This window comes from Tripterygium wilfordii, chromosome 1 (genome assembly GCF_013401445.1).
Source record: "Tripterygium wilfordii isolate XIE 37 chromosome 1, ASM1340144v1, whole genome shotgun sequence".
Lineage (NCBI taxonomy): Eukaryota > Viridiplantae > Streptophyta > Magnoliopsida > Celastrales > Celastraceae > Tripterygium > Tripterygium wilfordii.
The window spans coordinates 9,184,385-9,206,041 of NC_052232.1; the positions used below are offsets into that span (position 1 = coordinate 9,184,385).

Below are 21,657 nucleotides of genomic sequence, written 5' to 3' on the forward strand. Positions count from 1 at the left end.
CCATTGCATTTGCCCTAACTTAAGAATTCTACATATATCATACTAAAGTGGGGACAAGTTTGGTAGCATTGAAAGCAACAAACATACTACTTTATTGTCAAGTTGCAATCTGATCCTAACAAAAAGTCTCTTTCTTTTTTTTCCCTTTGAGAAAAAGCCCCAATCAATCAACCTCCTCTCCTCTCCTATCCCCTGCAAGACAACATTTCCAGGTATTCTTAGAACCTCATTGCTTTGGTTTGATTCTAAGTTGTTCCGGGTTCTTTTGTGTTTTTTAAGGTAGATGGCAGTGATGCTGGCAATGGCAATGGATGGGTTGGGTTTATTAGTTAGCACTCTCTGGCGTTTGCAGGAGCTGCGGTTCGCTGTTGCATTCGAGGCCGTGAGCTCTGTTATGGTGTCCATGACCAGAGCACTAGTGTTAAGCTTCTTGTCCATTCACAGACATAGAACACCAGATGTAGGTGTGCCTATGTTTTGAGTTCTTGGATAAAAATGCAGTTTACTCTTTTTTCTCTCTTTAACTGGGTGTGTTGATGTAATTCAGATTTCAGCAAGTTTTGCAAGATCCTTCTGCATATCAATGTAAAAGAATAATGAAATCTTTGGGTAACAAGAAACATTCTGCTCTTGTATTATTAAGGTAAATGTCTACATAAGGTTTTGCAAGATATGAAATCTTGCAATATGAACATACAAAGTTGCAAGATGATATATAACTTACACTACAGAATTTCGGCCTTATTTCTATATACTCAAGAAGCAGAATTCATAGTAACAAGACAATGAACATCTCAATTAATCAAATGACTAGTAGATTCGGAAAATGGAATATGATAGGACTTGAAATGGCAGGGAAGTTGAAGAAGTTCCTGTTGTCGCAGCATGCTATATACAGGTAAGAAAGCCTACGCGGCTGGAAACTAGAAGGCCCTTTTCGCGTATCAGGCCTGCAGGTACCCGTTCTCCTCCAAGTAATTGATGACAGCTTCAGCCATCTCACTTGGTGAAGCACATTGGTCTTCCCTCTGCCGTATTAGGATCTGCAAAACAAACCACTCAGTCTTCTGCTACATGTAATTTGAAGAAAGGCAAGGATGGGAGTAAGAAAAATTTTCAGAAATACTAGGAACTCTCATCAAATGCTTAAACTAGTGATGTCAGTGATACGATGATGAAAGAATTATCTTTCATCAGTCGGCAATTCTTAACCCACTACTCCATTAGTCATTATTTCTTTGTATAAAAGCATATGACTAGCTAGCACCTGCACTTTCTCTGCCTTTTAGGCGCAAGTATGTCCAGTGTCAAATCCATGATTGAGGGAATATAAACTTCACTGTAAATGCTTCATTTCTGCCAGGGAGACATACCTCAGAGTTTAATGGTGGTTCATATGGATCATCAATCCCAGTGAATCCTGCAAAATGCCCAAACAATTTTCACCATGTAATCCAGGCTGAGAATTATAATCCCAGAGGTATATGTGAATAATAAAAAAAAGAAAACCAAGCATCAAAATGCATGAAAAAACCAGAAATTACCTTTAATCTTTCCAGCCCGAGCAAGCTTGTACAGTCCCTTTGGGTCCCTAGCCTCACAAACTTGGAGTGGCGCATCCATGAACACCTGTAAAGGAAACTTTTATCAGTCTTCCAGCGACCGAAGAAAATCTTTCTCCCTAAATGATGGAAATAAAAAAAAACCAATGATCTCACATTTGAGATTGTTATAATGAACGGAACACACCTCAATGAAATCTCCTTCTGGTAATAATGCCCGACAAGCATCACGATCCTTTCTATAGGGGGATATCAAACTAGCAATACAAATAATACCAGCATCTGCAAATAGCTTCGCTACTTCCCCTGCAGTGGATAATATAAGAATTTGGAATCATATGAAATAAGGAAGAGAAACATAGTTGGGGAACAACATAAGTAAATTGAGAACAAAAAGAAACACTGACCAACTCTTCGTATGTTTTCTGCACGGTCCTCTGCTTTAAAACCCAGGTTACTGTTTAGACCATGACGAACGTTGTCACCATCAAGGATGTAGCTCAGGTTTCCTCTAAAGTGCAAGCCTCGACTTAGAGCAGATGCCAGAGTGCTTTTTCCTAATTAGAGTCCAAGGTAGATAGAGTGAATTGGATCAGTAACTATAGAGTTAGGAAAAAGGGAAGATAGGCAGGTAAAATGTGACAACAGAATAATAAATTTTAACTTCTTTGTTGTATCAGTAAATGTTAGGTAAAACCAATAAATAGAAGTGCAAAAGATAATCCAGAGTTTTTTAGGTTGGAAATCAATTGAATCCCGAGTAAAAGTTGGACTCACCCTTCATATTAGCATAACCAACAAAAATCTACATTTTAGAAATTTGGAATGCAGCAGAACGACCAAATATAGTTCATTAAAAGATAATCAAGTTCTCAACACAGCACATATAAAAGCCATTATTGAAGCATTTTCTTGAATTTTTGGCGAGTCGTATGAATAAGCAAAAACAATTGCTAAAACTTTATCAGACTATGTAAGTATGCTACGTAGGCAAAATGAGATCAAAGAGGCCTAGAAAAGCATTATCTCTTCAAACAGTAAAATCATTTCTAACAAACCTGAACCGCTGAGTCCAGTAATCCATATGACACACCCCTTTTGCTGAAGTAACTCTTGCCGATCAACTTTGTCCACCTGACATTTGTGCCACAAAATGTTTGTTGACTTTCCGATCTGCTGAAGACTTTTACCTAATTATATAAATTAAATTCAAGTTGGATTAAAAGCATTTCAAAAGAAACTACAAAATATATCAGAACACTGCAAAACTGCTCAATACGAAAATTTCACAATGTAAAAAAAAAAAAATCAATGACGACAGTCATGATCAAGGAGACCTTCATCGGCATATAGAAACTCAGATGCTCAATCAGCCCTTTCATACCAAAAAAAAATAATATTTTCTGATCGCATGAAACTTTTACTACTTGTATGCAAATTTCCATCTTTTTTCTACAAAGAATTACAAGAAAGGTATCTACAACTGCACATAAAATTGGCAATTGGTAGCAGTGAAAACAGAATGATGGAATCAGTATGCCATCCCAAAATAGTAACTGGAGATTGCTATAAAAGAGTGAGGCAGATCATATGAGTAGTAATCAAACAGGGCAAAATTATAAGTGGAAAGAAAGAATCGAAGGCCCCAGCCACAGTTGAATGGTGGAATCTGCACAACATCCCATAAGAAATTGGCAGAAATACCTTAGCAAGAAATTAAGAGCAACCATATATATCTGCTTCATGATCATAGTTAATGTCCAACTCAGCCTGATTCTCTCTTTAAAAAATGAAATAACTAAACTCAAATCTAAAATGCTTGTCAAGAACCCAGTTTGACCCATCTTAATTCAGAGAAAAAACTGTGAACAAATTATAATGCAAGAAACATCTCTTTTCTCTGAAGCAACACCAAAAGACTCAAGAATATGCAGCAGTTTCAATAAAAATCTCAAATTGAAAACAAAAAAAAAATACCATTGACGAGAGCAGCAGGCGTGCAGCCATTCTCCAAAGACACCGTTGACTCCTCCATTGCCTTGATTGGGCCCAAAGAACTCGCTCTCAGTCTGCAACCATTCAGCCCCAACTTACTACCGGTACCAATCGCCGGTAACGCCACGAAGTCAACCTTAGGCAGCAACGTCAACTTTCCAGACTCAAATTTCTGCGAAGCACCGCAATTCAAGCTCCGCGCTGCTCTTACCGCCACCATCTCTAAGTTAAAATACGTCAACGACACAAATTTTATATCAATCCGCCCGGGACTTTGACGGCGGAGCGAAGATTTCGTTTAATGTCAAGAAAAATCAAAGACAAAAGGCTATTCTTGGATATTATCTCCCCTCTCCTCCGATGTTGGATCCTTGCGAGAGTGAGGGAGAAGGGGATACTCTGTGTGGATCAATGGATGTTTTTGCAATAATCAGTATCCAAGTGTCGCGATTTTATAGCATGGGTGTATCGTATGAGAGAGAGGTGCCACGCTGGCGGGGAACGTAATTCACGCGCTACTTTGGGGCGTGGTTGCACGGTATCAGATGAACAATGCGGTTTTCTAGGCGTACGGTCAATGACGACGTCCATGGAATTTCGTTTGTCACGGTCAATTCAAAAACGCTTGCTATAAAAAATTAAAAAAAAACGCTTGCTGGTGAGCAGACTTGTATCAATGGCCACGATGAGTCAAGGGTACCTACAGGGGAAATTGCATACAGTCCCTGCAGTTTCCATTGCAGCCATCAGATATGTTTTCAAGTGTGGGATCCACTGCTTGCAGTAGACACTGCAGGCACACCCCATTTGGTTAATTGCCTTGCTTTCTCTCTCTTTTCTTAGTAATCTTACGATTTCATATGAATTATGTGAGATCCACGATTTCATATGAATTATATACACACATCTTAACATTTGAGCTAATTAGGACAAAAAATATTGAGATTCTTAATATTTTTGCTTCTTTTTTTTTCCTTCCAAAACTCTACTATGTCCGAATGACCGAATTTGTTCAACCCAGATTAAACCAAGTTTGGACATAACTTATATGTCCGAAATCTGGGTCCAAACATAAAATTTTTGTTCGATTTAAATTCGGATCAGGGTCCAAACACATAAATTTTATCTAGTTTAATTGTTCAGACTCTAATCCAAATTAATTTATTGTCAGATTTATTTGTCTGAAATTTAAACCAATCCTGATGCGATCAATTAAGTACATCCGAAATTCAATCTAGATTACAATCCATACATGTAAATATTTCGTACGTACGTGATGTTATCCGACTCGAAATCGATGCGGAATCAATTTTTTTGTCACCCGTATTCAAACCCCTCGTTAGATTTATTTCGTACACATCGGAAAATAATATATAACTGTATATCACAATTTGAAAGAGTCATACACATCCCAAATCTCTATGGCATGAATCAGTCAGCAGCATGCCAACATCAGCTGCGGTGTGTCAGCTTCCCCACGCGACTTCTTGTCACGCACTCCACGTGATTGGTGGTGTGTAGCTCACTTCTCTCCTCTATAATCACAATTTATTAAATGACGCAGGTATAAAATAATTGCCCACATCTACAGAATTTAATTGCTAAATTGCCACTTATCAACTTATCCACTTCAACTCTCAATTCCAATTCATTAATTTTTTATTTTATTTTTTTGACATGAATTCCACATTTTCAAATACGTAATAAGCCCCACCAATAGTATTATTTATGCATGCAATAATTTTCTAGTTGAACAAAATTACTTTTTTTAACTAATATGTTAATATAGTAAAAAATTAATTCACTAATACTAATTATTCTTTTCACATTTTTCCTGTGATAATCCCCTATTTTTGGAATATTATTTTTTTAGAGTGTGAATTTAGTCATAATTTCACCCTAATTTCAATGTTTTAATAAATTTAATTTAAAAAATAAAAATAAAACTTCGATATTTTTTTGAATTGTGAATTTAGTCCAAATCCCACTATTTTTTGAATATCGTTGTTTTTTAATGTAAATTTAGTCATAATTGCATTTATTAAGGCTTAATGTCAATGTTGTATTAAATTCAAAAAATAGTGAAATTCCATTGCTTTTTTGAATTGTGAATTCAGTACAAATTTTGCATCTTAGGCTCAACTTCATTGTTTTTGGAATATCATTGTTGTTTTTTTGGAATGTGGATTTAGTCATAATTTCACCTATTAAGGTCTAATTTCAATATTTTAATAAATTCAATTTTTTTTGAAAAATAGTGAATTTCATTGGTTTTTATTGTTAATTTGTCTAAATTTCACTGTTTTTAGAATATCATTTGTTTTATAAATGTGAATTTAGTTATAATTTCACATTTTAAGGCCTAATATAAATGTTCTAATAAATTCTATTTTTTTTCAAAAACAGTGAAATTCCATTATTTTCCAAAAATGATAGGAATTTAAGGATAGACCGATAAGATAATATTGACTTTGAGACTTGATGGAAAGAGCTTTACACTTGACTTTGGATTGTAATTTTTTCTGAAATCCAACATATATTTTGAGAGATAAAATATTTTAAAATCTCGTTTTTAAAAAAGTTAAAAAAAATAATAATTATATCAATGTGCGTAGGAAAAGAATTGGACAGGTCGTTTTAAAGAAATAGATGTATTTTTGTCCAAAAAATAATATTTCAACTTTGACATGTTAAAGCTTGCCTTGTCATGTGTTAGAATGAGTTGAGATATTTAAAATTGGGATACCTATCACTACCGTGCACACCCGACAAGTATAATATTTATGAAATTAGGTAATTATTTGTAGGATGGGCATATTTTTAATTAATAGCAATTTGCAAGGGGCGTCACACATTCAGGGGCGAAGCCAGGACTTTAGATGAGGGGGGTCGTAGTGATGGACAGAGGATTTTATATCATGGTAGACAAAGCTACGCAGGGGTTCGGGGCAGCGCCGTTGGAATTTTTTTAGGGTTATATATTAATTATACTTTCAAAAGTACAAAAAAAAAAATACTAAAAATAAAATTTTTATCAAAAATATGATAAGTAATATTTATAACAGGTCTTATTGTTTCAACAATGAGTATGATTTTTTATAATAAGGGGGTATTAAAATTAGTGTATAAATTATTATTATTAATTTTTTTCGAGGGGGGTCAGCTGGCTCAATGTGGCTTCGCCTCTGCACACATTATTCCACCCCACATTATTCCACCATCTTCTGGAATTGTCAAAGGAAAGCAATCACAGTCGCCTAAACATTTTGAATGTGTACATTTCAACTGAATAACCAAGTATCCTCTACATATTTATTTCAGTCAGCAAAGGTAACCATAAGGAGTTGAAGTCTTAATTTGACTCTAACAAATATTTGATGTAACCATTTTTAATTCTAGTCATCATGAGACCAGATTTAAGTATTTTTCCTTCCCTAATTCACACGGCCACCGACGTCAGTACCGCATACTTATCCCAGTTACTATGACAAATATCATTTTCGTTATTTATATTCTATGCTCGACTTTCTCAATGGACAAAATTTTCACCTGAAAAAGACAATAAATAAATCAATGGGAGATATACCAACTCTAATAATTTGTCATAAGCCCATAAATATGTGGAACCAGACCAGCTATTCTCTTTTTATCTCATAAACATGGCACTTACATTTATTTATATCAGGCATCCTCTTTCATGGCCCAACTCCTCTGTACAAAATTAATTAGAGTGGTACGGTGGACACACTGGTCTAGACCAGCTATTATTATCTCAATTCTGATGGACGAGCTACCTGGTCCCTGTACGCTTTATGGTTTGGAAAAAGTTGGGTGCCAATGGAATGAAATTTTTGCCTCTCCTCTTATGGTTTTTGGCTTCAGCAAATCTCAAAATGATTATTCGTTTGTTTATTTAAAATTTAGGATCAAAATTTGTTGCGTTATTAATTTATGTGGATGATATGATTATTGGCAAGGATGATTCTGATACGATCCTTACTATAAAGCAATACCTTCAGTCAGTGTTTCAAAATCAAGGATCTCGTAAGATTAGAGTACTTCCTAGGTTTCAAAAGTTCATTCTTCATAACGAGGCATGGATATATCCCACTGCAAAGGCACTTTAAAGTTTAAACATCTTACATGAAACCGGAATATTTTTGATATGCATATTTCTTGGAAATTGATTACTTTTTTCCCTCATCTTAAACTTTTGATTACAGGGCTATTGTGACTCTGATTCACCGTCATGCCCTGACACTAGAAGATCGATTACGAGCTATTGCATATTTCTTGGAAATGCATTATCCGTCAAAATCAAAGAAACAAGTTATCGTTTCACGCTCTTCAACTGAAGCTGAATACCATGCAATGACAACATTATGTAGTGAAAATGGTATGGATAGCTTCTCTCTTCTCTGGATTGCGAACTCTTTTTAGAACTCCCGCTTCTTTATTTTGTGATAACGGAGTTACAATTCACATTGGTACTAATCCAGTCTTTCACGAACAAACCAAGCATATAGAGTCGGGCTGTCACTTTGTTAGAGAAAAAGTCAGGTCTGGATTTATATTCTCTGGTTTTTCTCATTAAGTACCTAAAAAATCCACATTCTTTGCACAAATTTCAGATCTTTATCACTTCAGATATAAACAGATAGGCAAATTAAAATTAAGATTCAGAGGAGAAGAGAAAGAAAAAATGGTGGCTACCCTTGTGAGCAATTCCTCTTGTGTGAGAATGCTTCATCCTTTCCAACAACGATAATATCTTCATCAATTCCATGTCCCGCCTCCATCATGCTTGAAATCTTACTCTTCTTAGCGCCACATTTTGTGCCAGAACTCGACACCCACAACGAGTTCTTCAATCTGTCAATCAATCTCCTACCGATGTTCTTCTTGGCTCTTGGTCTTGGGCTTTCAATGCACGAATCCTCCGGTGAAGAAGACATAGCCATTGAATTCTCAGCTTTGATTCCGTGCCGAAAGTTCAACGAAGAAGCAGATCCTCTCTCCCCCCTTTCAATCTTATTAGTGTTTCCCGTTCCGTAATGGAAACTCGCAGATCTAGCTGACTTCACTATACTCTGTTCATTCTCAGACTGATTGTTCAAGAGAGTCTTCATGTGGCCGAGCTCTTTCTCCAAGCTCTGGATGCGCCAGGTCGTGGCATCCATTGCTGCCTTCAATTGAGCCGCCTGTCGAATTGCTGCGTCGCGTTGCAGGATCGCGCCAAGTGTGGTACAGTCTCTGGATTGATGGTGCCTGTGAGGCTTGCGATCAGCCGTCGAGAAGATCGAGCGTTGCGTGTGGAGCTGCTCCACCAACATTGCTCGAATAATGAATCTAATAGGCATTCTCGGATTCTGTACTGCGTGCATCAGAAGTTCTGGTGAGAGTTTGTTACAGTCGATGCTGTTGCATATCTTGATTTTCTCTTCGTCTCTGATTTTGCCGTTTTGTTCCTGCACATTTAAACCACGCCGTGTTAACCATGACCGGAGAAGACGAATTGTTTCGCTCAATTAAACGTGGTCGCTTACCTCCAGAAAAAGATCAACAGTCCGATAAAGCACATCGTGGCAGGCGTACCGATCGTGCATCGAATCGGCGAGAATCTGAAAATCTTGAAAGCTGAGAGTCACAATGTCGGCGAAACAGTTGTCGACACCTTCGCCATCGTCCATTATATCCAAAGCTTCAATGCATCTACTAACAAGAAACGCCGTCGTCTCCGCCTCGGGAAGTAAAGACAAAGACGAACGGAACACGATCATCGCCGACTCTCTGTTGACGACAACCACGCGTCGGAAGTATGACTCCGTTATCTCCTTCAAGTTCTCTTCGAGTTCACCATCAGTCTCCGTCATCTCCAGCAATTCCGCTGCGACTCTTAACGCCGTGACGTTGAACGGCGTTAAGACGACTCGGGACTCGTAACAGAATTCCGCGACAAGTGCGAAGGTCTGAGCCGTTATGTTTAACGGAGGCGAGAGAGTCAGCTCGCCGCTAAGTTCCGTTAGCTGCCGTTTCAAATATCTGCTTCGTGATGTCAGGGGATCCTATGAAAAAGAAAGGAAGGAAACATTGAATGCACCGATTTGAATGAATTCCTGAAGATCAAAACGTAAATGGAAAACTGGGTCCGAGTAATTGGACCATTTTAGGTGACAAGTCTGAAGCTTTGCAATATTCACACTGCAACTGGTTGCACTTTTTTGGTAACCGTTTTGAAGCAGAAGAAACCCACATTAATGGTGAATGAGAAGAGACGAAGGATGCATGAGCTTGGTCACTGATTGTGTCTTTGTGTTGATTCACTACTATGAGCTGCTACCAAGTACCAAGGGGCCCTCTACCATTTAAGCTTCTGATATGGCTCATTCTCAATGAATGTTTATGTACCTTAGACTCAGAATTTTCAAAACTCATCTTGTTCATCTCTAATTTGTGTATTAACATACCCATGATAGTGTTTCATATACAGAATCATACAAAGGAACAACCCAATCATCAAAGTTCACACCAAATAACCACTAATTTTAGCTGAAAGTTTAGGAGAAATATACAAAGAAAAAGTATGAATTAAAGACTCTATGTACCGGGATCCCGTAGATTTATTTAAACTTGTAACCTTTAGATTGCACCATGTAAATGTGAAAAAAAGGAAGAGAATTGGAGAATATACAGACCTTGTGGAGATTGAAGCATGTTCCTTGAACATGAATCCTAACATCTGTTTCACACCGGTTCTCCAGGGACCTAATTTGTTTGATGAACACAGAAACAAGAAATAAGGCCAGTGAGGGACAATTCTCAATTCAAAGTATATTTTTACACAGAAAATCATGCAACAAGAGCCGAATTTCTGAAAATTAGAAGCAACAGAGAAAAAAGGGGATCAAAATCAAATACCATGCCTGTACTGTGAAATGCAGAGGAGACTTTGGAGAGGAGATGGAAGGGGAGAGAGAAGGAGAAGTGGAGTATTCATAGTCTTCCTCGTAGATGGTATCCACCACCCCTAGCTTCCCCCAATTCATCATGCCTCGATCTTCCAACAGAGCAGTTCAGACACACACTCTCCCAAATCCCAAGCCCTTTCTGTTTAATGCGATTAGGGTTTTTGAGGAATTCCTTGGCGATGTTTTTCAAGATCACTTGGTGCAGCATTAATGGCAGCATGTGAACCCTCATAAATGCCGTCCTTAACTCCGCCATCAATAACCTTCCTCGAATCAGAATGTCACCGTAAATCTCTAGTTGACGATTTAGGAAATCTGGCCCCCAATTTGCTTCCTATGGACAAATTTCCTCGACATCGAACCACCATTAAAGAATAGAGAATCATTACTGACCAATTGCAGTAGACCATGCCGTTAAACTGTAAATCATTGCCATAATTGGTTTTTAAGTTTCTTCATTAGAATTCATGATTACAAGGTTGGCCCCCTTTCGCCGTTTCGGTTCCCCCTTTCGCGGTTTCGGTTCTGCTCCGCCTCCGGCAGTCCGGCCTCCTGCACCGTTACGTTATTTATTGGGAAGGTTTTGTCTGAACTGGGCTTGATCTGGATCGATATTCAAGCCCATTTTTGAGCTTCAGCTGTTTTATTTTGGGCCGTTGTTATGGACTAAAAAGCCCAGTCTTTTTGTTGAATTATTTGTATTTGGTACTTCAACTCTAATTATTTTGTATTTTGGTATCTAAACTGTGACTATAAATATACAAACCCTAGCAACTCTTTTTCTTTCGTTTTATAAACCCTAGCTGGACGGCTCCCCACACGCATACAGAGGGAGCGAAAATGAAGTACAATCCTAGGGTTACCTCCTCTCGCCGCAAGAATCGCAAGGCGCACTTCTCCGCGCCGTCGAGTGTTCGGAGGATTCTGATGAGTGCTCCGCTCTCATCTGACCTTCGTCAGAAGTACAATGTCCGATCGATGCCAGTCCGCAAGGACGACGAGGTGCAAGTGGTACGCGGTTCGTTTAAGGGCCGTGAGGGCAAGGTTGTCCAGGTCTACCGTCGCAAGTGGGTTATCCATATTGAGCGTGTAACTCGTGAGAAGGTTAATGGCTCAACAGTTAATGTTGGCATCAACCCTTCCAAGGTTGTTATCAGTAAGCTACGTCTTGACAAGGATCGCAAGTCTCTGCTTGACCGCAAGGCTAAGGGTCGTGCTGCCGCTGATAAGGACAAGGGCACCAAGTTCACTGCGGAGGATATTATGCAGAGCGTCGACTAAATCAACTTCGATTACAGATTTACAAGGTTTTGATGTATTGTGATACCTGGTACTTCGGAATTTCTTTTATGTTTTGGTGGGTTTCATTAAGAACAAGGATTCCATTAGATGTTTCAATTTATGTTTATGTTTATGTTGTATGCTGGATTTGGATCTGGACATTGAAGTTTATTAGTGTTTACTGGGACCTTGTGGAATTTTTTGACGTTCTAATGTTATATTTTGATTATTCAGCCAATAGTGGTTGATTTCATCTTATAGTTCTATATTTTTTTCTTCTGTTATATGAATTATGGTTTGCTTTATGTGGTGCATAGATGCGTGATATAGATTGTTGGCTGCAACCATTTTTTTTTGTTTTGTTTTAGAGCTTTTTGTTTGTTGTATTTTGTTTTGTGATTCTGTGTTTTTCAATCATATTTACCTGTCTCTTGTTAGTTTCTTAGCAGTTAACACCCTTTCCCTGGAACACACTAATTTTTACCCCAATATGATCGTTGGAGCATAGCTATGTTGTGAGAGTTTGATTTTGATTTGGTAGCTAAGAATTGATTTAGTTTTCTTAGTGGAATTAGCATCTTCTTTACTCTCTGCAGCTACTGATGCCAACATATTATTATTTGTGTTTTTCGTGCACTTTCGCCGTGTGCTTTCTCTAGATTGTGATGGAGACTGGTGGTGTTTGTGGTTTAATCTTTCGCCTTTTCTTTTTTATGGTTTTATGCCTTGATCTTTTAGATAGGTTTCTTTTCTGCATGTTTAATGAAATGTAGAGGAAATGTCCTTATCTCTGATTTTCAGTAATGCTTATTGCTATGTATGCATGTGTAGGACTATTTCCATTCGTTTAAGAGTTTTCATTTAAAGTTCTTGAACATTGTTAGATTTGGGTGGTAGGAAATATTTACACAACATTATATGAGTGCTGTTTTTCTTTCTTTACAATAGCATTACATGTGGCAAAAGCTGCTGGCAAACTAGACTGTATTGTTTTTGGTTGAGTTTGATGTTGTACATTAGATAATTTTTAAGTTCTAAGCTTCAGTAGCTGCCCTCGTTTGGATCACCCGGTATCCTGGCTTTTTTTCTTCATCTTTCTGAGCACAAACTTTCATTGGAGAGACATGAAGAGAGTGCTGCCCAAGCACCACAACATAGTATGATTTTCATCATGGTACGTTGTCTTTGATCACCCATATGTTTACAATAAATGGTCAAACCAATGGTTCCCTGCTTTGCAGTGGTATCTCTGATTATTGTCCGTCTCAGTGTTAAATGAACTCTTTCGTTGTTGTGTTTTTGGTAAAAGAAACCCCCCTCATCTTATGTCTGTATGTATGCTTGTGAAGCACCTATCCATGAACTAGCATATACCTTTGTTAGAAAGTTGATAAATGGCTAGGAAAATCTCCCCCAGTGTGATAAATGGGTCACAAAAATCTCTCAACAAATGCCAATCAGGGCTTAAGGGCCAGAGCCACGCCGAGCCTGGGATTTTTGTCCAAGGCCCTGGTGTCAGATTCACTAGAGATTGCCACAATTGACTTGGGTATAACCTCATGCTGCAGCAGGTCCCTAAGTTTCCCATGGTTATTGAGCTTAGCTTTCACCACTGTCAGGGGATCAACAGCATATGAGCCTCCGACTGTAAAAATGTTCTCATTAGTGGAAAACCTTGGGGTGATTTCACCAACGGCAGGAGTCTTCTTCAACTGATCCAGATGATGCACATAAGAGCTTCTAAGTGTGAACAAGAAGGTTATCATTTCCCTTAATTCGCTCCCTAAAATCTCAAATAGGCCCAGCCCAGCAAGAGTTTATGGGATCGAAACAAATTTTAAGGACAGCCCGACCCATGTCCACATGCGACAAGTTTTTGATGCCACATTGAATCTTTTGATGATTTTATGGATTGGATTATGGTGTTATTCATTTTTAATTTAATAATCTATGTTTTAATTAACGTTTATATTGTTTTATGTATGATTGTAGCACAATGATGGACTAATGAAGTGATTTTATTTGGTCGGTTTGTACTCTTATGAAATGTTCAAGGAGCCTTCTTGTTATGTTGTTTGCCTTTTTTGAAGGGTTGATGTCACATTGCAACTTCGAATCTTTGATTGATTTTATGGATTGTGGTGACTATAATGGATGTTTTAATCAATGTTTACAAATGAATTTGTTTTGATTTAGGTAATAATTTTAAGTTGCCATTAAATTTAAATATGTAAATTTTTACAAGGCTATCGATTCTACGGGACAAGTTCATCAAGACTAGGTTAAGGAATCCCACCCCGACCGAATTACGACTCTTACAGAGGGAGGGTTGTGGCAGATGCCATGGCATTGTGTTGGGGCTGGTGCGTGTCGATTCGCCCTACGCCATATTGACAACCCTAGTTTCATAATCATGTAATGATAAGATCCCAGCAAGCATATAGTATTTCAATTGCTGTTGACTTTACGCACATGTTTCATGTGCATCATTTGAAATATGTAAAACCCACGAATTAAATTGAATTACATGCGTTCAACTCAACTATTGAGATACGAACCGGTGACTTCTTCATCATTTTCCTTTAAGTATCTATAATTACACAAAATTAACACCCATTTACTAATTAATTATTATCCAAATACGAAAAAAATCATGGAATTAATACAGTGAGGGTTTTGACTCGGGCCAATTCGTTCAGTTCCAAAAGATAAGGAGAGAGAAGAAAAGACCGTTATTAGTTGAAGCATCAAATATCGGATCCTCTTCTCTTCCATCTTCCACATATTGTTCGATTCTGTAGCTGAAATGCAATTCTGGACTTGAATACTAAGCGAAGTTTTCCTTTTTCTTTCTTTTTCCCCTTTGTTAGGCACCTCGCACTAACTCTTCTTTTTCACTGTCATATTCTACGAAAGAAGATTGAACTTTCCTTTATCGTCTGCTTCTGCTGCTGTTGATGCTATGATTGCGAAATAGCTCGTCAATTTAGTCGACCAATATTCCCCATTAAAGACGACCCATTGCGAAGATTCTTTCAAGCAGTTTCTGCTTCTCTTTCGTTTTGCTTTCTCGGTTTATTTGAAAGAGAGTTCTGGTGAAACGATTGGGTAGAAAGAAAAAAAATTATTTCTGGGTTTGGGTTTGTAAGTGCAGAAGAGAAGATGGAGAGTTTCAATTTGGAGAACTTTGATGTTCAGGCGAAGCACACGTCGGAGGAGGCTTTAGAGAAATGGAGGAAGCTTGTTGGGGTGGTGAAGAACCCAAAGCGGCGATTCCGCTTCACTGCCAATCTCTCCAAGAGATACGAGGCTGCTGCCATGCGTCGCAGCAATCAGGTTCTACTATTTCCCCCTTATTTTTGTTTCAGGTCATGATTGATTCCTGATTCCGTTTTGATTTACATTTTAAGGGTTTCATTTTGATTTCTCTTAAATATTGTAGGAGAAGCTGAGGATTGCCGTTCTGGTTTCCAAAGCTGCATTTCAGTTTATACAAGGTAAGGATATACGGAATTATGTAGATAATCCGATTTTCTTAAGCTCTTGCTTAACATTTTACTTACAAACGTTTGTCTCAGGTGTGTCGCCAAGTGACTATACGGTACCAGAGGACGTCAAGGATGCAGGATACCAGATTTGTGCTGATGAATTAGGATCCATAGTTGAAGGTCACGACGTGAAGAAGTTGAAATTTCATGGTGGGGTGGAGGGTATTGGGAAAAAACTATCCACATCCACTGAAAAAGGTCTAACTATCGATGGTGATATTGTCCGCAGGCAAGAGATTTTTGGAATTAATAAATTTGCTGAAAGTGAACTTAGGAGTTTCTGGGTATATGTCTGGGAAGCCCTGCAAGACATGACACTTATGATTCTGGGTGTTTGTGCTTTGGTGTCTTTGTTAGTTGGCATAGCAATGGAAGGATGGCCTAAGGGAGCCCATGATGGTCTTGGCATTGTTGCTAGCATATTGTTGGTTGTGTTTGTGACAGCAACAAGTGACTATCGCCAGTCTTTGCAGTTCAGGGATCTGGACAAGGAGAAAAAGAAGATTACTGTCCAGGTTACAAGAAACGGATTTAGGCAGAAATTATCCATTTATGATTTGCTTCCGGGTGATATTGTGCATCTTGCAATTGGGGACCAAGTCCCTGCTGATGGACTTTTCGTTTCGGGATTTTCTGTGTTGATTGATGAATCCAGTTTGACTGGGGAGAGCGAACCAGTAATGGTAAGTGCTGAAAACCCGTTCATGCTTTCTGGAACTAAGATACAAGATGGATCATGCAAAATGCTGGTTGCAACTGTTGGAATGAGAACTCAGTGGGGTAAACTAATGGCAACTCTTAGTGAAGGGGGAGATGATGAAACCCCATTGCAGGTGAAGTTGAATGGGGTGGCCACCATTATTGGAAAGATAGGCCTTTTCTTTGCTGTTGTTACTTTTGCAGTCTTGGTGCAAAGTCTATTTAGCAGAAAATGGCAAGAAGGAAGCCACTTTAGTTGGTCTGGAGATGAAGCGTTGGAGATTTTGGAATCCTTTGCTGTCGCAGTGACAATTGTTGTTGTTGCAGTTCCAGAGGGGCTACCATTGGCTGTGACATTGAGCCTTGCCTTTGCCATGAAGAAGATGATGAATGATAAGGCATTGGTCCGCCATCTCGCAGCTTGTGAGACAATGGGGTCAGCCACGACTATTTGCAGTGACAAAACTGGAACACTAACTACAAATCACATGACTGTTGTGAAAGCTTGCATTTCTATGAATGTTCAGGAAGTGAGCAAGTCTTCTAGCTTGTCCTCTGAAATCCCTGATTCCGCTATAAAGCTTTTTATTCAGTCAATATTTAACAACACTGGGGGTGAAGTTGTTGTTAACAAAGATGGCAAACATGAGATACTGGGAACACCCACCGAGACGGCTTTGTTAGAGTTTGCCTTATCTCTTGGTGGAGATTTCCATGCAGAGCGAAAAGCATCCAAACTTGTTAAAGTTGAGCCTTTCAACTCTACAAAGAAACGGATGGGAGTAGTGCTGGAGCTTCCTGGGGGTGGTTTGCGTGCCCACACCAAGGGGGCTTCAGAAATAGTTCTGGCTGGCTGTGATAAGGCGATCAATTCAAATGGTGAAGTTGTTCCCCTTGATGAAACATCCATTAATTATCTGAATGTTACAATTAATGAATTTGCTAATGAGACTCTTCGAACTCTTTGCCTGGCATACATGGAACTGGAAAACGGATTCTTGCCAGAGAATTCTCTGCCAACTTCTGGGTACACCTGTATTGGGATTGTGGGTATTAAAGATCCTGTCCGTCCTGGGGTCAAGGAGTCTGTTGCTGTATGTCATTCAGCTGGTATCACTGTCCGGATGGTTACAGGAGACAATATAAATACTGCAAAGGCCATAGCCAGGGAATGTGGGATTCTCACAAATGATGGCATAGCCATTGAAGGACCAGATTTTCGAGAGAAAAGTCAGGAGGAGTTGCTTGACCTGATTCCAAAAATTCAGGTACTTTTTGCTTTTCTATTTATCAAATATCTTGAAGACGTAAAGTTCCTCATGCTGTAATATATTTTGATAGCCCGTGATTCAAAATTATAACTTCTTTTATAGGTAATGGCCCGATCTTCACCTCTTGACAAACATATGCTGGTAAAACAGCTGCGGACTACCTTTGAGGAAGTTGTGGCAGTGACTGGTGATGGAACAAATGATGCCCCGGCACTGCATGAAGCAGATATTGGTCTAGCTATGGGAATTGCAGGAACTGAGGTGCGTTTATACAAAAAATATGATCATCTGATAAGATGAACGTACATGATGGTTAGAAACAAGCCGTGTAAGGTAAAATGATTAAAAAATACTGTAAAAGAAGAAAGAAGGTCACTTGCTTCTTGACCCATTAAACTTTTTTACTTTCCTAATTTACATGTGCACTATGCCCAAAAAATCTAAAACTAACTGTTGTTGGCTACTTATTGGTTGACAATATGTCTTATGTGATGAGATCAAAAGACGATATGCTAAGTTGCAAGTATCGTAATGAAAATCTATACTTAGAGTGCTAAACTAATTCTGAAGCAAGATTTTCCAAATATTGAAGATCTGGGGCTAGGAAAGATTAATGGCCTACCACTGCCATAGCTGTTCCCTCTCGTATATATGGTAAAATCCTGACAGACATGCTTTATAGTGCTGAATGCTTGACAGTCATAAAAGAATAAAATGTAAACAATACCCATGCACAAGGCTCCTACAGTGGCCGGGGTCGGGGACAGACAAGATGTACCCCCGCATAATATGTGGAGAGGTTGTTTTCAGTAATTGAATCTTTGACCTCTATGTTGCACCCCTATAATACTACCACGGGACAGTCATAACATAATATTGAAAATAAATTATATATATAAATATAAAAGGAGAGGGATGATTAAATGAAAAGGACTAGTACAGAACCATAGAAAAGGAAATAAGAGATATTGGCTAGGATGGTAGTGGCCATTGACAATGAAAATCATGGATGAAATGATGAGCAATGCTCAATGCAAGGTGCCTTATCAAGTATAGGGGAATGTCCAAAATGGGAATAGTTTGATGTAGTGCAGCAGAATAGGAATTTCTAATAATAGATTGACACTAACACTCTGGAGTAGAACTGACGTGTTTTGTGTCTTTTTGCTTTTCTTTTCTGGGTTAATTTTCAATGGAAGAAGTGTGTATCATTCGACATTTCCTTTTCAAATAGCATTTTCTCATCAGCTATGGTGCATTTAATTTTAGTTAGAATGAATGAAATTTTTTCTAATCTTATTCCCCAATATCAGGTGGCTAAAGAAAGTGCAGATGTTGTAATTTTGGATGATAACTTCTCCACAATTGTCACAGTGGCCAAATGGGGACGTTCAGTTTACATAAATATTCAAAAGTTTGTACAGTTCCAGCTGACTGTTAATGTGGTTGCTTTAATTGTTAACTTCTCTTCTGCTTGTTTGACAGGTAAGAAAACCCTTAGACATTATTTCTCATGTAATGACCTTTTTAATTTTCTTTTATATCAAATAACCATAATTTTATTGTTTGTATGCCTTCAGGCAATGCTCCCCTTACCGCTGTTCAGCTATTATGGGTCAATATGATTATGGATACACTGGGAGCACTTGCACTTGCAACTGAGCCTCCAAATGATGAATTAATGAAGCGTACACCAGTTGGCAGGAAAGGAAACTTTATCAGTAATGTCATGTGGAGAAATATCTTGGGTCAATCTTTATATCAATTTATTGTAATATGGCAACTCCAAGCAAAAGGAAAAGCGCTATTCAATCTGGATGGACCAGATGCTGATCTGAACCTAAATACTCTCATATTCAACTCATTTGTCTTTTGTCAGGTAACATTTCTTGAAAGCTCCTTTGAATTCTCTATGTAAATCATGCTGAAATATTAGCTTTAACCATTCGATGATGACAGACAGTTTTATTGTTCCTAAAATGCATGTTTGTTGACACTCGAATTATTGCGTTTTAACTTTGCGTAGAAGCACTGCAATCTTATGGAAAAGAACTCGAATTATTGCATTTTAAAAGAACCGAACTTCTTTTTGTTTTCTCTATTTGTTTCCTATTTATTTGCATGAATGGTATAACAAGGTTGTTTGCTGACAATTTCTGAAAACAGAGGAGTAAAGCAAGTGCACTACTTTATTCATGATGGATTATAATGGGAACTGTTCCATATGTTTTGTGAAATCATGAACCAGTTTCATGTTTTAGACAATTAATGGTGGAGGGTATATGTAAATTACTATCGGCCTTTCCTTTTTCATTTTTGAATTCTTGAAAATTTCTTTTACTTTATCAGTTTCACGTTTTCGACAAGTATTCTCTTGCTCTACTGTGTATTTATAGTGTATTTTATGGTAAATGTTGTTTGCCTAGTGGAGCTGAACTCAGGTATTCAATAAACCTGTATCTTTTTCATCCATTTATGAATCACGTCGAATTTTAGCTGGGTTTCCACAAACACATCAGTTTATTACGAATTCTAATTGGCTTAGCATAGTCGCTTAAATGTATATTTAATGCATTGGCAGAGGCAAATCTGGTGCATACTAGTAAAGCCTGAGCTCAATATGTTTCTTCTTCTTAACTTCACTCATTTAAAATTGGTTTTGTTTTCATTTTCTTTTCCCTGCAGATTTTCAATGAGATAAGCTCGCGCGAGATGGAGGAAATTGATGTTTTCAAAGGCATACTAGATAACTATGTCTTTGTCACCGTCCTCTCTTGCACATTTTTCTTCCAGATCATAATCGTGGAGTTCCTGGGTACATTTGCAAATACAATGCCTCTCACATTTTCACAGTGGTTCCTTAGCATGTTCATCGGATTTTTAGGCATGCCAATTGCCGCTGGACTGAAGATGATACCCGTGTAAACACATTTCGGAGAGGTGCTATTTTTGGTCTTGCATTGCATTCATTGTGTTTTATGCTTGCGAACAAGTATAGGAGCTCCCTTCTCTTGCAATGGTTTATACTTGACAGACATGAAGATTATTGGCCATGAAAGTTTAATCTGGTCTGTTGTCTTCATAACCAAGAAAATCGAAATTCGGAGTCCCAATTCCCATATCTAGGATTCTGATATTTCTTTTGTTTTTTTGAATCTTTCTGATCTGGAGATAGATAAATGTTTTCTAAGCATCTTGTATGTTAGAGAAATGTAATTGCAAATGTTCAATTATTAAAGTTTCCGGATCTGGACTTCCCCCTTCTTTATTTTGATATTTATTGTTGTAATTCTTGAAAAATGTTATCTTCTCCCTTTTTTTTTTTTTTCCGAGAATGACACCTTGCAAGCTTGTTCTTTAGATATCGCTCTCTTCTCCAACGCTTACAGACACATTGTTGGGGGGCAATCGTCTTCTCCAGATTTCCCTAATCGACAAATACTTGAATTCCGACTTACATATACCCTTACCAAAAAAAAACTGGAGCTAAAGATGTCCATGAGTCCCATGCAATAAAGGATGTATAATTTTACAGGGCTGAATGTGCCATTGCCAGGTGGTTCCAACACTTACATTTACAGCTGCAATTCCTCATTCATACCAATTGAAGGAAACAAGACCCAGATTCACATGTCTCTTAACAACATGATTATGACTGGTAAGATGTCTATGATGCTCTGTGGTCTCAAAGCTTGTATGGTCCACTGAAAATGACCTGCATCAGACCCATATCTATTTGACAGTTTGTAACTACTGCAAACTAAAATACAATGATGTACCTTGCCAGCCAGACTGGCCATGGTTATGACTCTCCTAGTCTATGAAAGCACAGATGGGTGGAGCCACTGACACACATCCCCTTTTGCCATAAATCTCAAGCACCTGTTCCCCCACCAACCCCAAAAATCACTGGTGTCTGCATATATCATTTCTTGATATGGATTGGTCCTACAAATACAACCTTAGGAGATGACCATTGGCATGTGTTTTTTGATGGAAACAGTGACTTTCGTGTGTGTGTGTTTGTGGGGGTAATGCAAACTTTTGGTCTCTGAAAGAGTTGACGAGGTCCAATTCGGTCATCGAATGTTCAAACGTTCCAACTTGAGAATGTAAAGTTAAAAAATTGTTTCAATATGCCCACTCGGGCATATTTTCAACTATTCGGGCAGTAAACTGCTTATGCGACATAAAAAGTTAATATAAAGAACATGCCCGAATATTGAGAAATTTGTCCGTGTATGTATATTGGAGCAATTTTCAGTTTTGATTTCTCAAATTAAAACACGTGTGAACATTCGGTGACTGAGTTGGAAATTGATAATTTTTTTCA

At 38.1% G+C, this 21,657-nt stretch overlaps 5 protein-coding genes and 1 long non-coding RNA gene across 7 annotated transcripts; 3 read left to right on the plus strand and 3 right to left on the minus strand.

Moving 5' to 3' along the window:
* Positions 1-26: 26 nt before the first annotated feature.
* LOC119997908 lies at positions 27-616 on the plus strand. Its single transcript, XR_005468096.1, has 2 exons — positions 27-212; positions 353-616. It is a non-coding gene; the product is annotated as an uncharacterized LOC119997908 (long non-coding RNA).
* On the minus strand, positions 611-3,982 carry LOC119997825 (adenylyl-sulfate kinase 3-like). Its single transcript, XM_038845061.1, has 7 exons — positions 3,540-3,982; positions 2,621-2,752; positions 1,970-2,119; positions 1,750-1,868; positions 1,545-1,629; positions 1,374-1,420; positions 611-1,043 (listed from the first exon to the last, which is right to left on the minus strand). The coding sequence occupies exons 1-7, from the start codon at positions 3,775-3,777 to the stop codon at positions 945-947; spliced, it is 870 nt and encodes a 289-aa protein (XP_038700989.1). The 5' UTR covers positions 3,778-3,982; the 3' UTR covers positions 611-944.
* A 4,190-nt stretch (positions 3,983-8,172) lies between these two features.
* Positions 8,173-11,064, minus strand: LOC120001175 (BTB/POZ domain-containing protein At3g49900). Its single transcript, XM_038849416.1, has 4 exons — positions 10,476-11,064; positions 10,253-10,322; positions 9,104-9,622; positions 8,173-9,025 (listed from the first exon to the last, which is right to left on the minus strand). Exons 1-4 carry the CDS (start codon positions 10,604-10,606, stop codon positions 8,267-8,269), a joined length of 1,479 nt encoding a protein of 492 aa, XP_038705344.1. The 5' UTR covers positions 10,607-11,064; the 3' UTR covers positions 8,173-8,266.
* Positions 11,065-11,300: 236 nt separating this feature from the next.
* Positions 11,301-12,035, plus strand: LOC120001191 (60S ribosomal protein L26-1). The gene has a single exon (XM_038849418.1). It carries the CDS (start codon positions 11,366-11,368, stop codon positions 11,804-11,806), a length of 441 nt encoding a protein of 146 aa, XP_038705346.1. The 5' UTR covers positions 11,301-11,365; the 3' UTR covers positions 11,807-12,035.
* Positions 12,036-12,212: 177 nt separating this feature from the next.
* On the minus strand, positions 12,213-13,856 carry LOC120001204 (mitochondrial outer membrane protein porin 2-like). The gene has a single exon (XM_038849426.1). The coding sequence runs from the start codon at positions 13,570-13,572 to the stop codon at positions 13,264-13,266; it is 309 nt and encodes a 102-aa protein (XP_038705354.1). The 5' UTR covers positions 13,573-13,856; the 3' UTR covers positions 12,213-13,263.
* A 672-nt stretch (positions 13,857-14,528) lies between these two features.
* LOC120000264 (calcium-transporting ATPase 2, plasma membrane-type-like) lies at positions 14,529-20,624 on the plus strand. Of its 2 annotated transcripts, XM_038848253.1 has the most exons (7): positions 14,531-15,142; positions 15,249-15,303; positions 15,385-17,321; positions 17,427-17,585; positions 18,638-18,809; positions 18,905-19,203; positions 20,010-20,624. In XM_038848253.1, exons 1-7 carry the CDS (start codon positions 14,969-14,971, stop codon positions 20,247-20,249), a joined length of 3,036 nt encoding a protein of 1,011 aa, XP_038704181.1. In that variant the 5' UTR covers positions 14,531-14,968; the 3' UTR covers positions 20,250-20,624. The 2 variants fall into 2 exon arrangements, with proteins under 2 accessions (XP_038704172.1, XP_038704181.1); XM_038848244.1 differs by having other exon boundaries at positions 14,529-15,142; positions 15,249-17,321.
* Positions 20,625-21,657: the final 1,033 nt, after the last annotated feature.

Excerpts from the sequence above, each read along its gene's own strand:
- LOC119997825 (XM_038845061.1), bottom strand. The coding sequence starts at position 3,777 with ATGGTGGCGGTAAGAGCAGCGCGGAGCTTGAATTGCGGTGCTTCGCAG. Across the intron at positions 1,630-1,749 it reads CAGAAGGAGATTTCATTGAG|GTGTTCATGGATGCGCCACT; the intron begins GTGTGTTCCGTT and ends TTTCCTTTACAG. Across the intron at positions 1,044-1,373 it reads AACCACCATTAAACTCTGAG|ATCCTAATACGGCAGAGGGA; the intron begins GTATGTCTCCCT and ends TTTGTTTTGCAG.
- LOC120001175 (XM_038849416.1), bottom strand. The coding sequence starts at position 10,606 with ATGATGAATTGGGGGAAGCTAGGGGTGGTGGATACCATCTACGAGGAA. Across the intron at positions 10,323-10,475 it reads CATTTCACAGTACAGGCATG|GTCCCTGGAGAACCGGTGTG; the intron begins GTATTTGATTTT and ends CAAACAAATTAG. Across the intron at positions 9,623-10,252 it reads CATGCTTCAATCTCCACAAG|GATCCCCTGACATCACGAAG; the intron begins GTCTGTATATTC and ends TCTTTTTCATAG.
- LOC120001191 (XM_038849418.1), top strand. The coding sequence starts at position 11,366 with ATGAAGTACAATCCTAGGGTTACCTCCTCTCGCCGCAAGAATCGCAAG.
- LOC120001204 (XM_038849426.1), bottom strand. The coding sequence starts at position 13,572 with ATGATAACCTTCTTGTTCACACTTAGAAGCTCTTATGTGCATCATCTG.
- LOC120000264 (XM_038848244.1), top strand. The coding sequence starts at position 14,969 with ATGGAGAGTTTCAATTTGGAGAACTTTGATGTTCAGGCGAAGCACACG. Across the intron at positions 17,586-18,637 it reads TGGGAATTGCAGGAACTGAG|GTGGCTAAAGAAAGTGCAGA; the intron begins GTGCGTTTATAC and ends CCCCAATATCAG. Across the intron at positions 18,810-18,904 it reads CTCTTCTGCTTGTTTGACAG|GCAATGCTCCCCTTACCGCT; the intron begins GTAAGAAAACCC and ends GTATGCCTTCAG.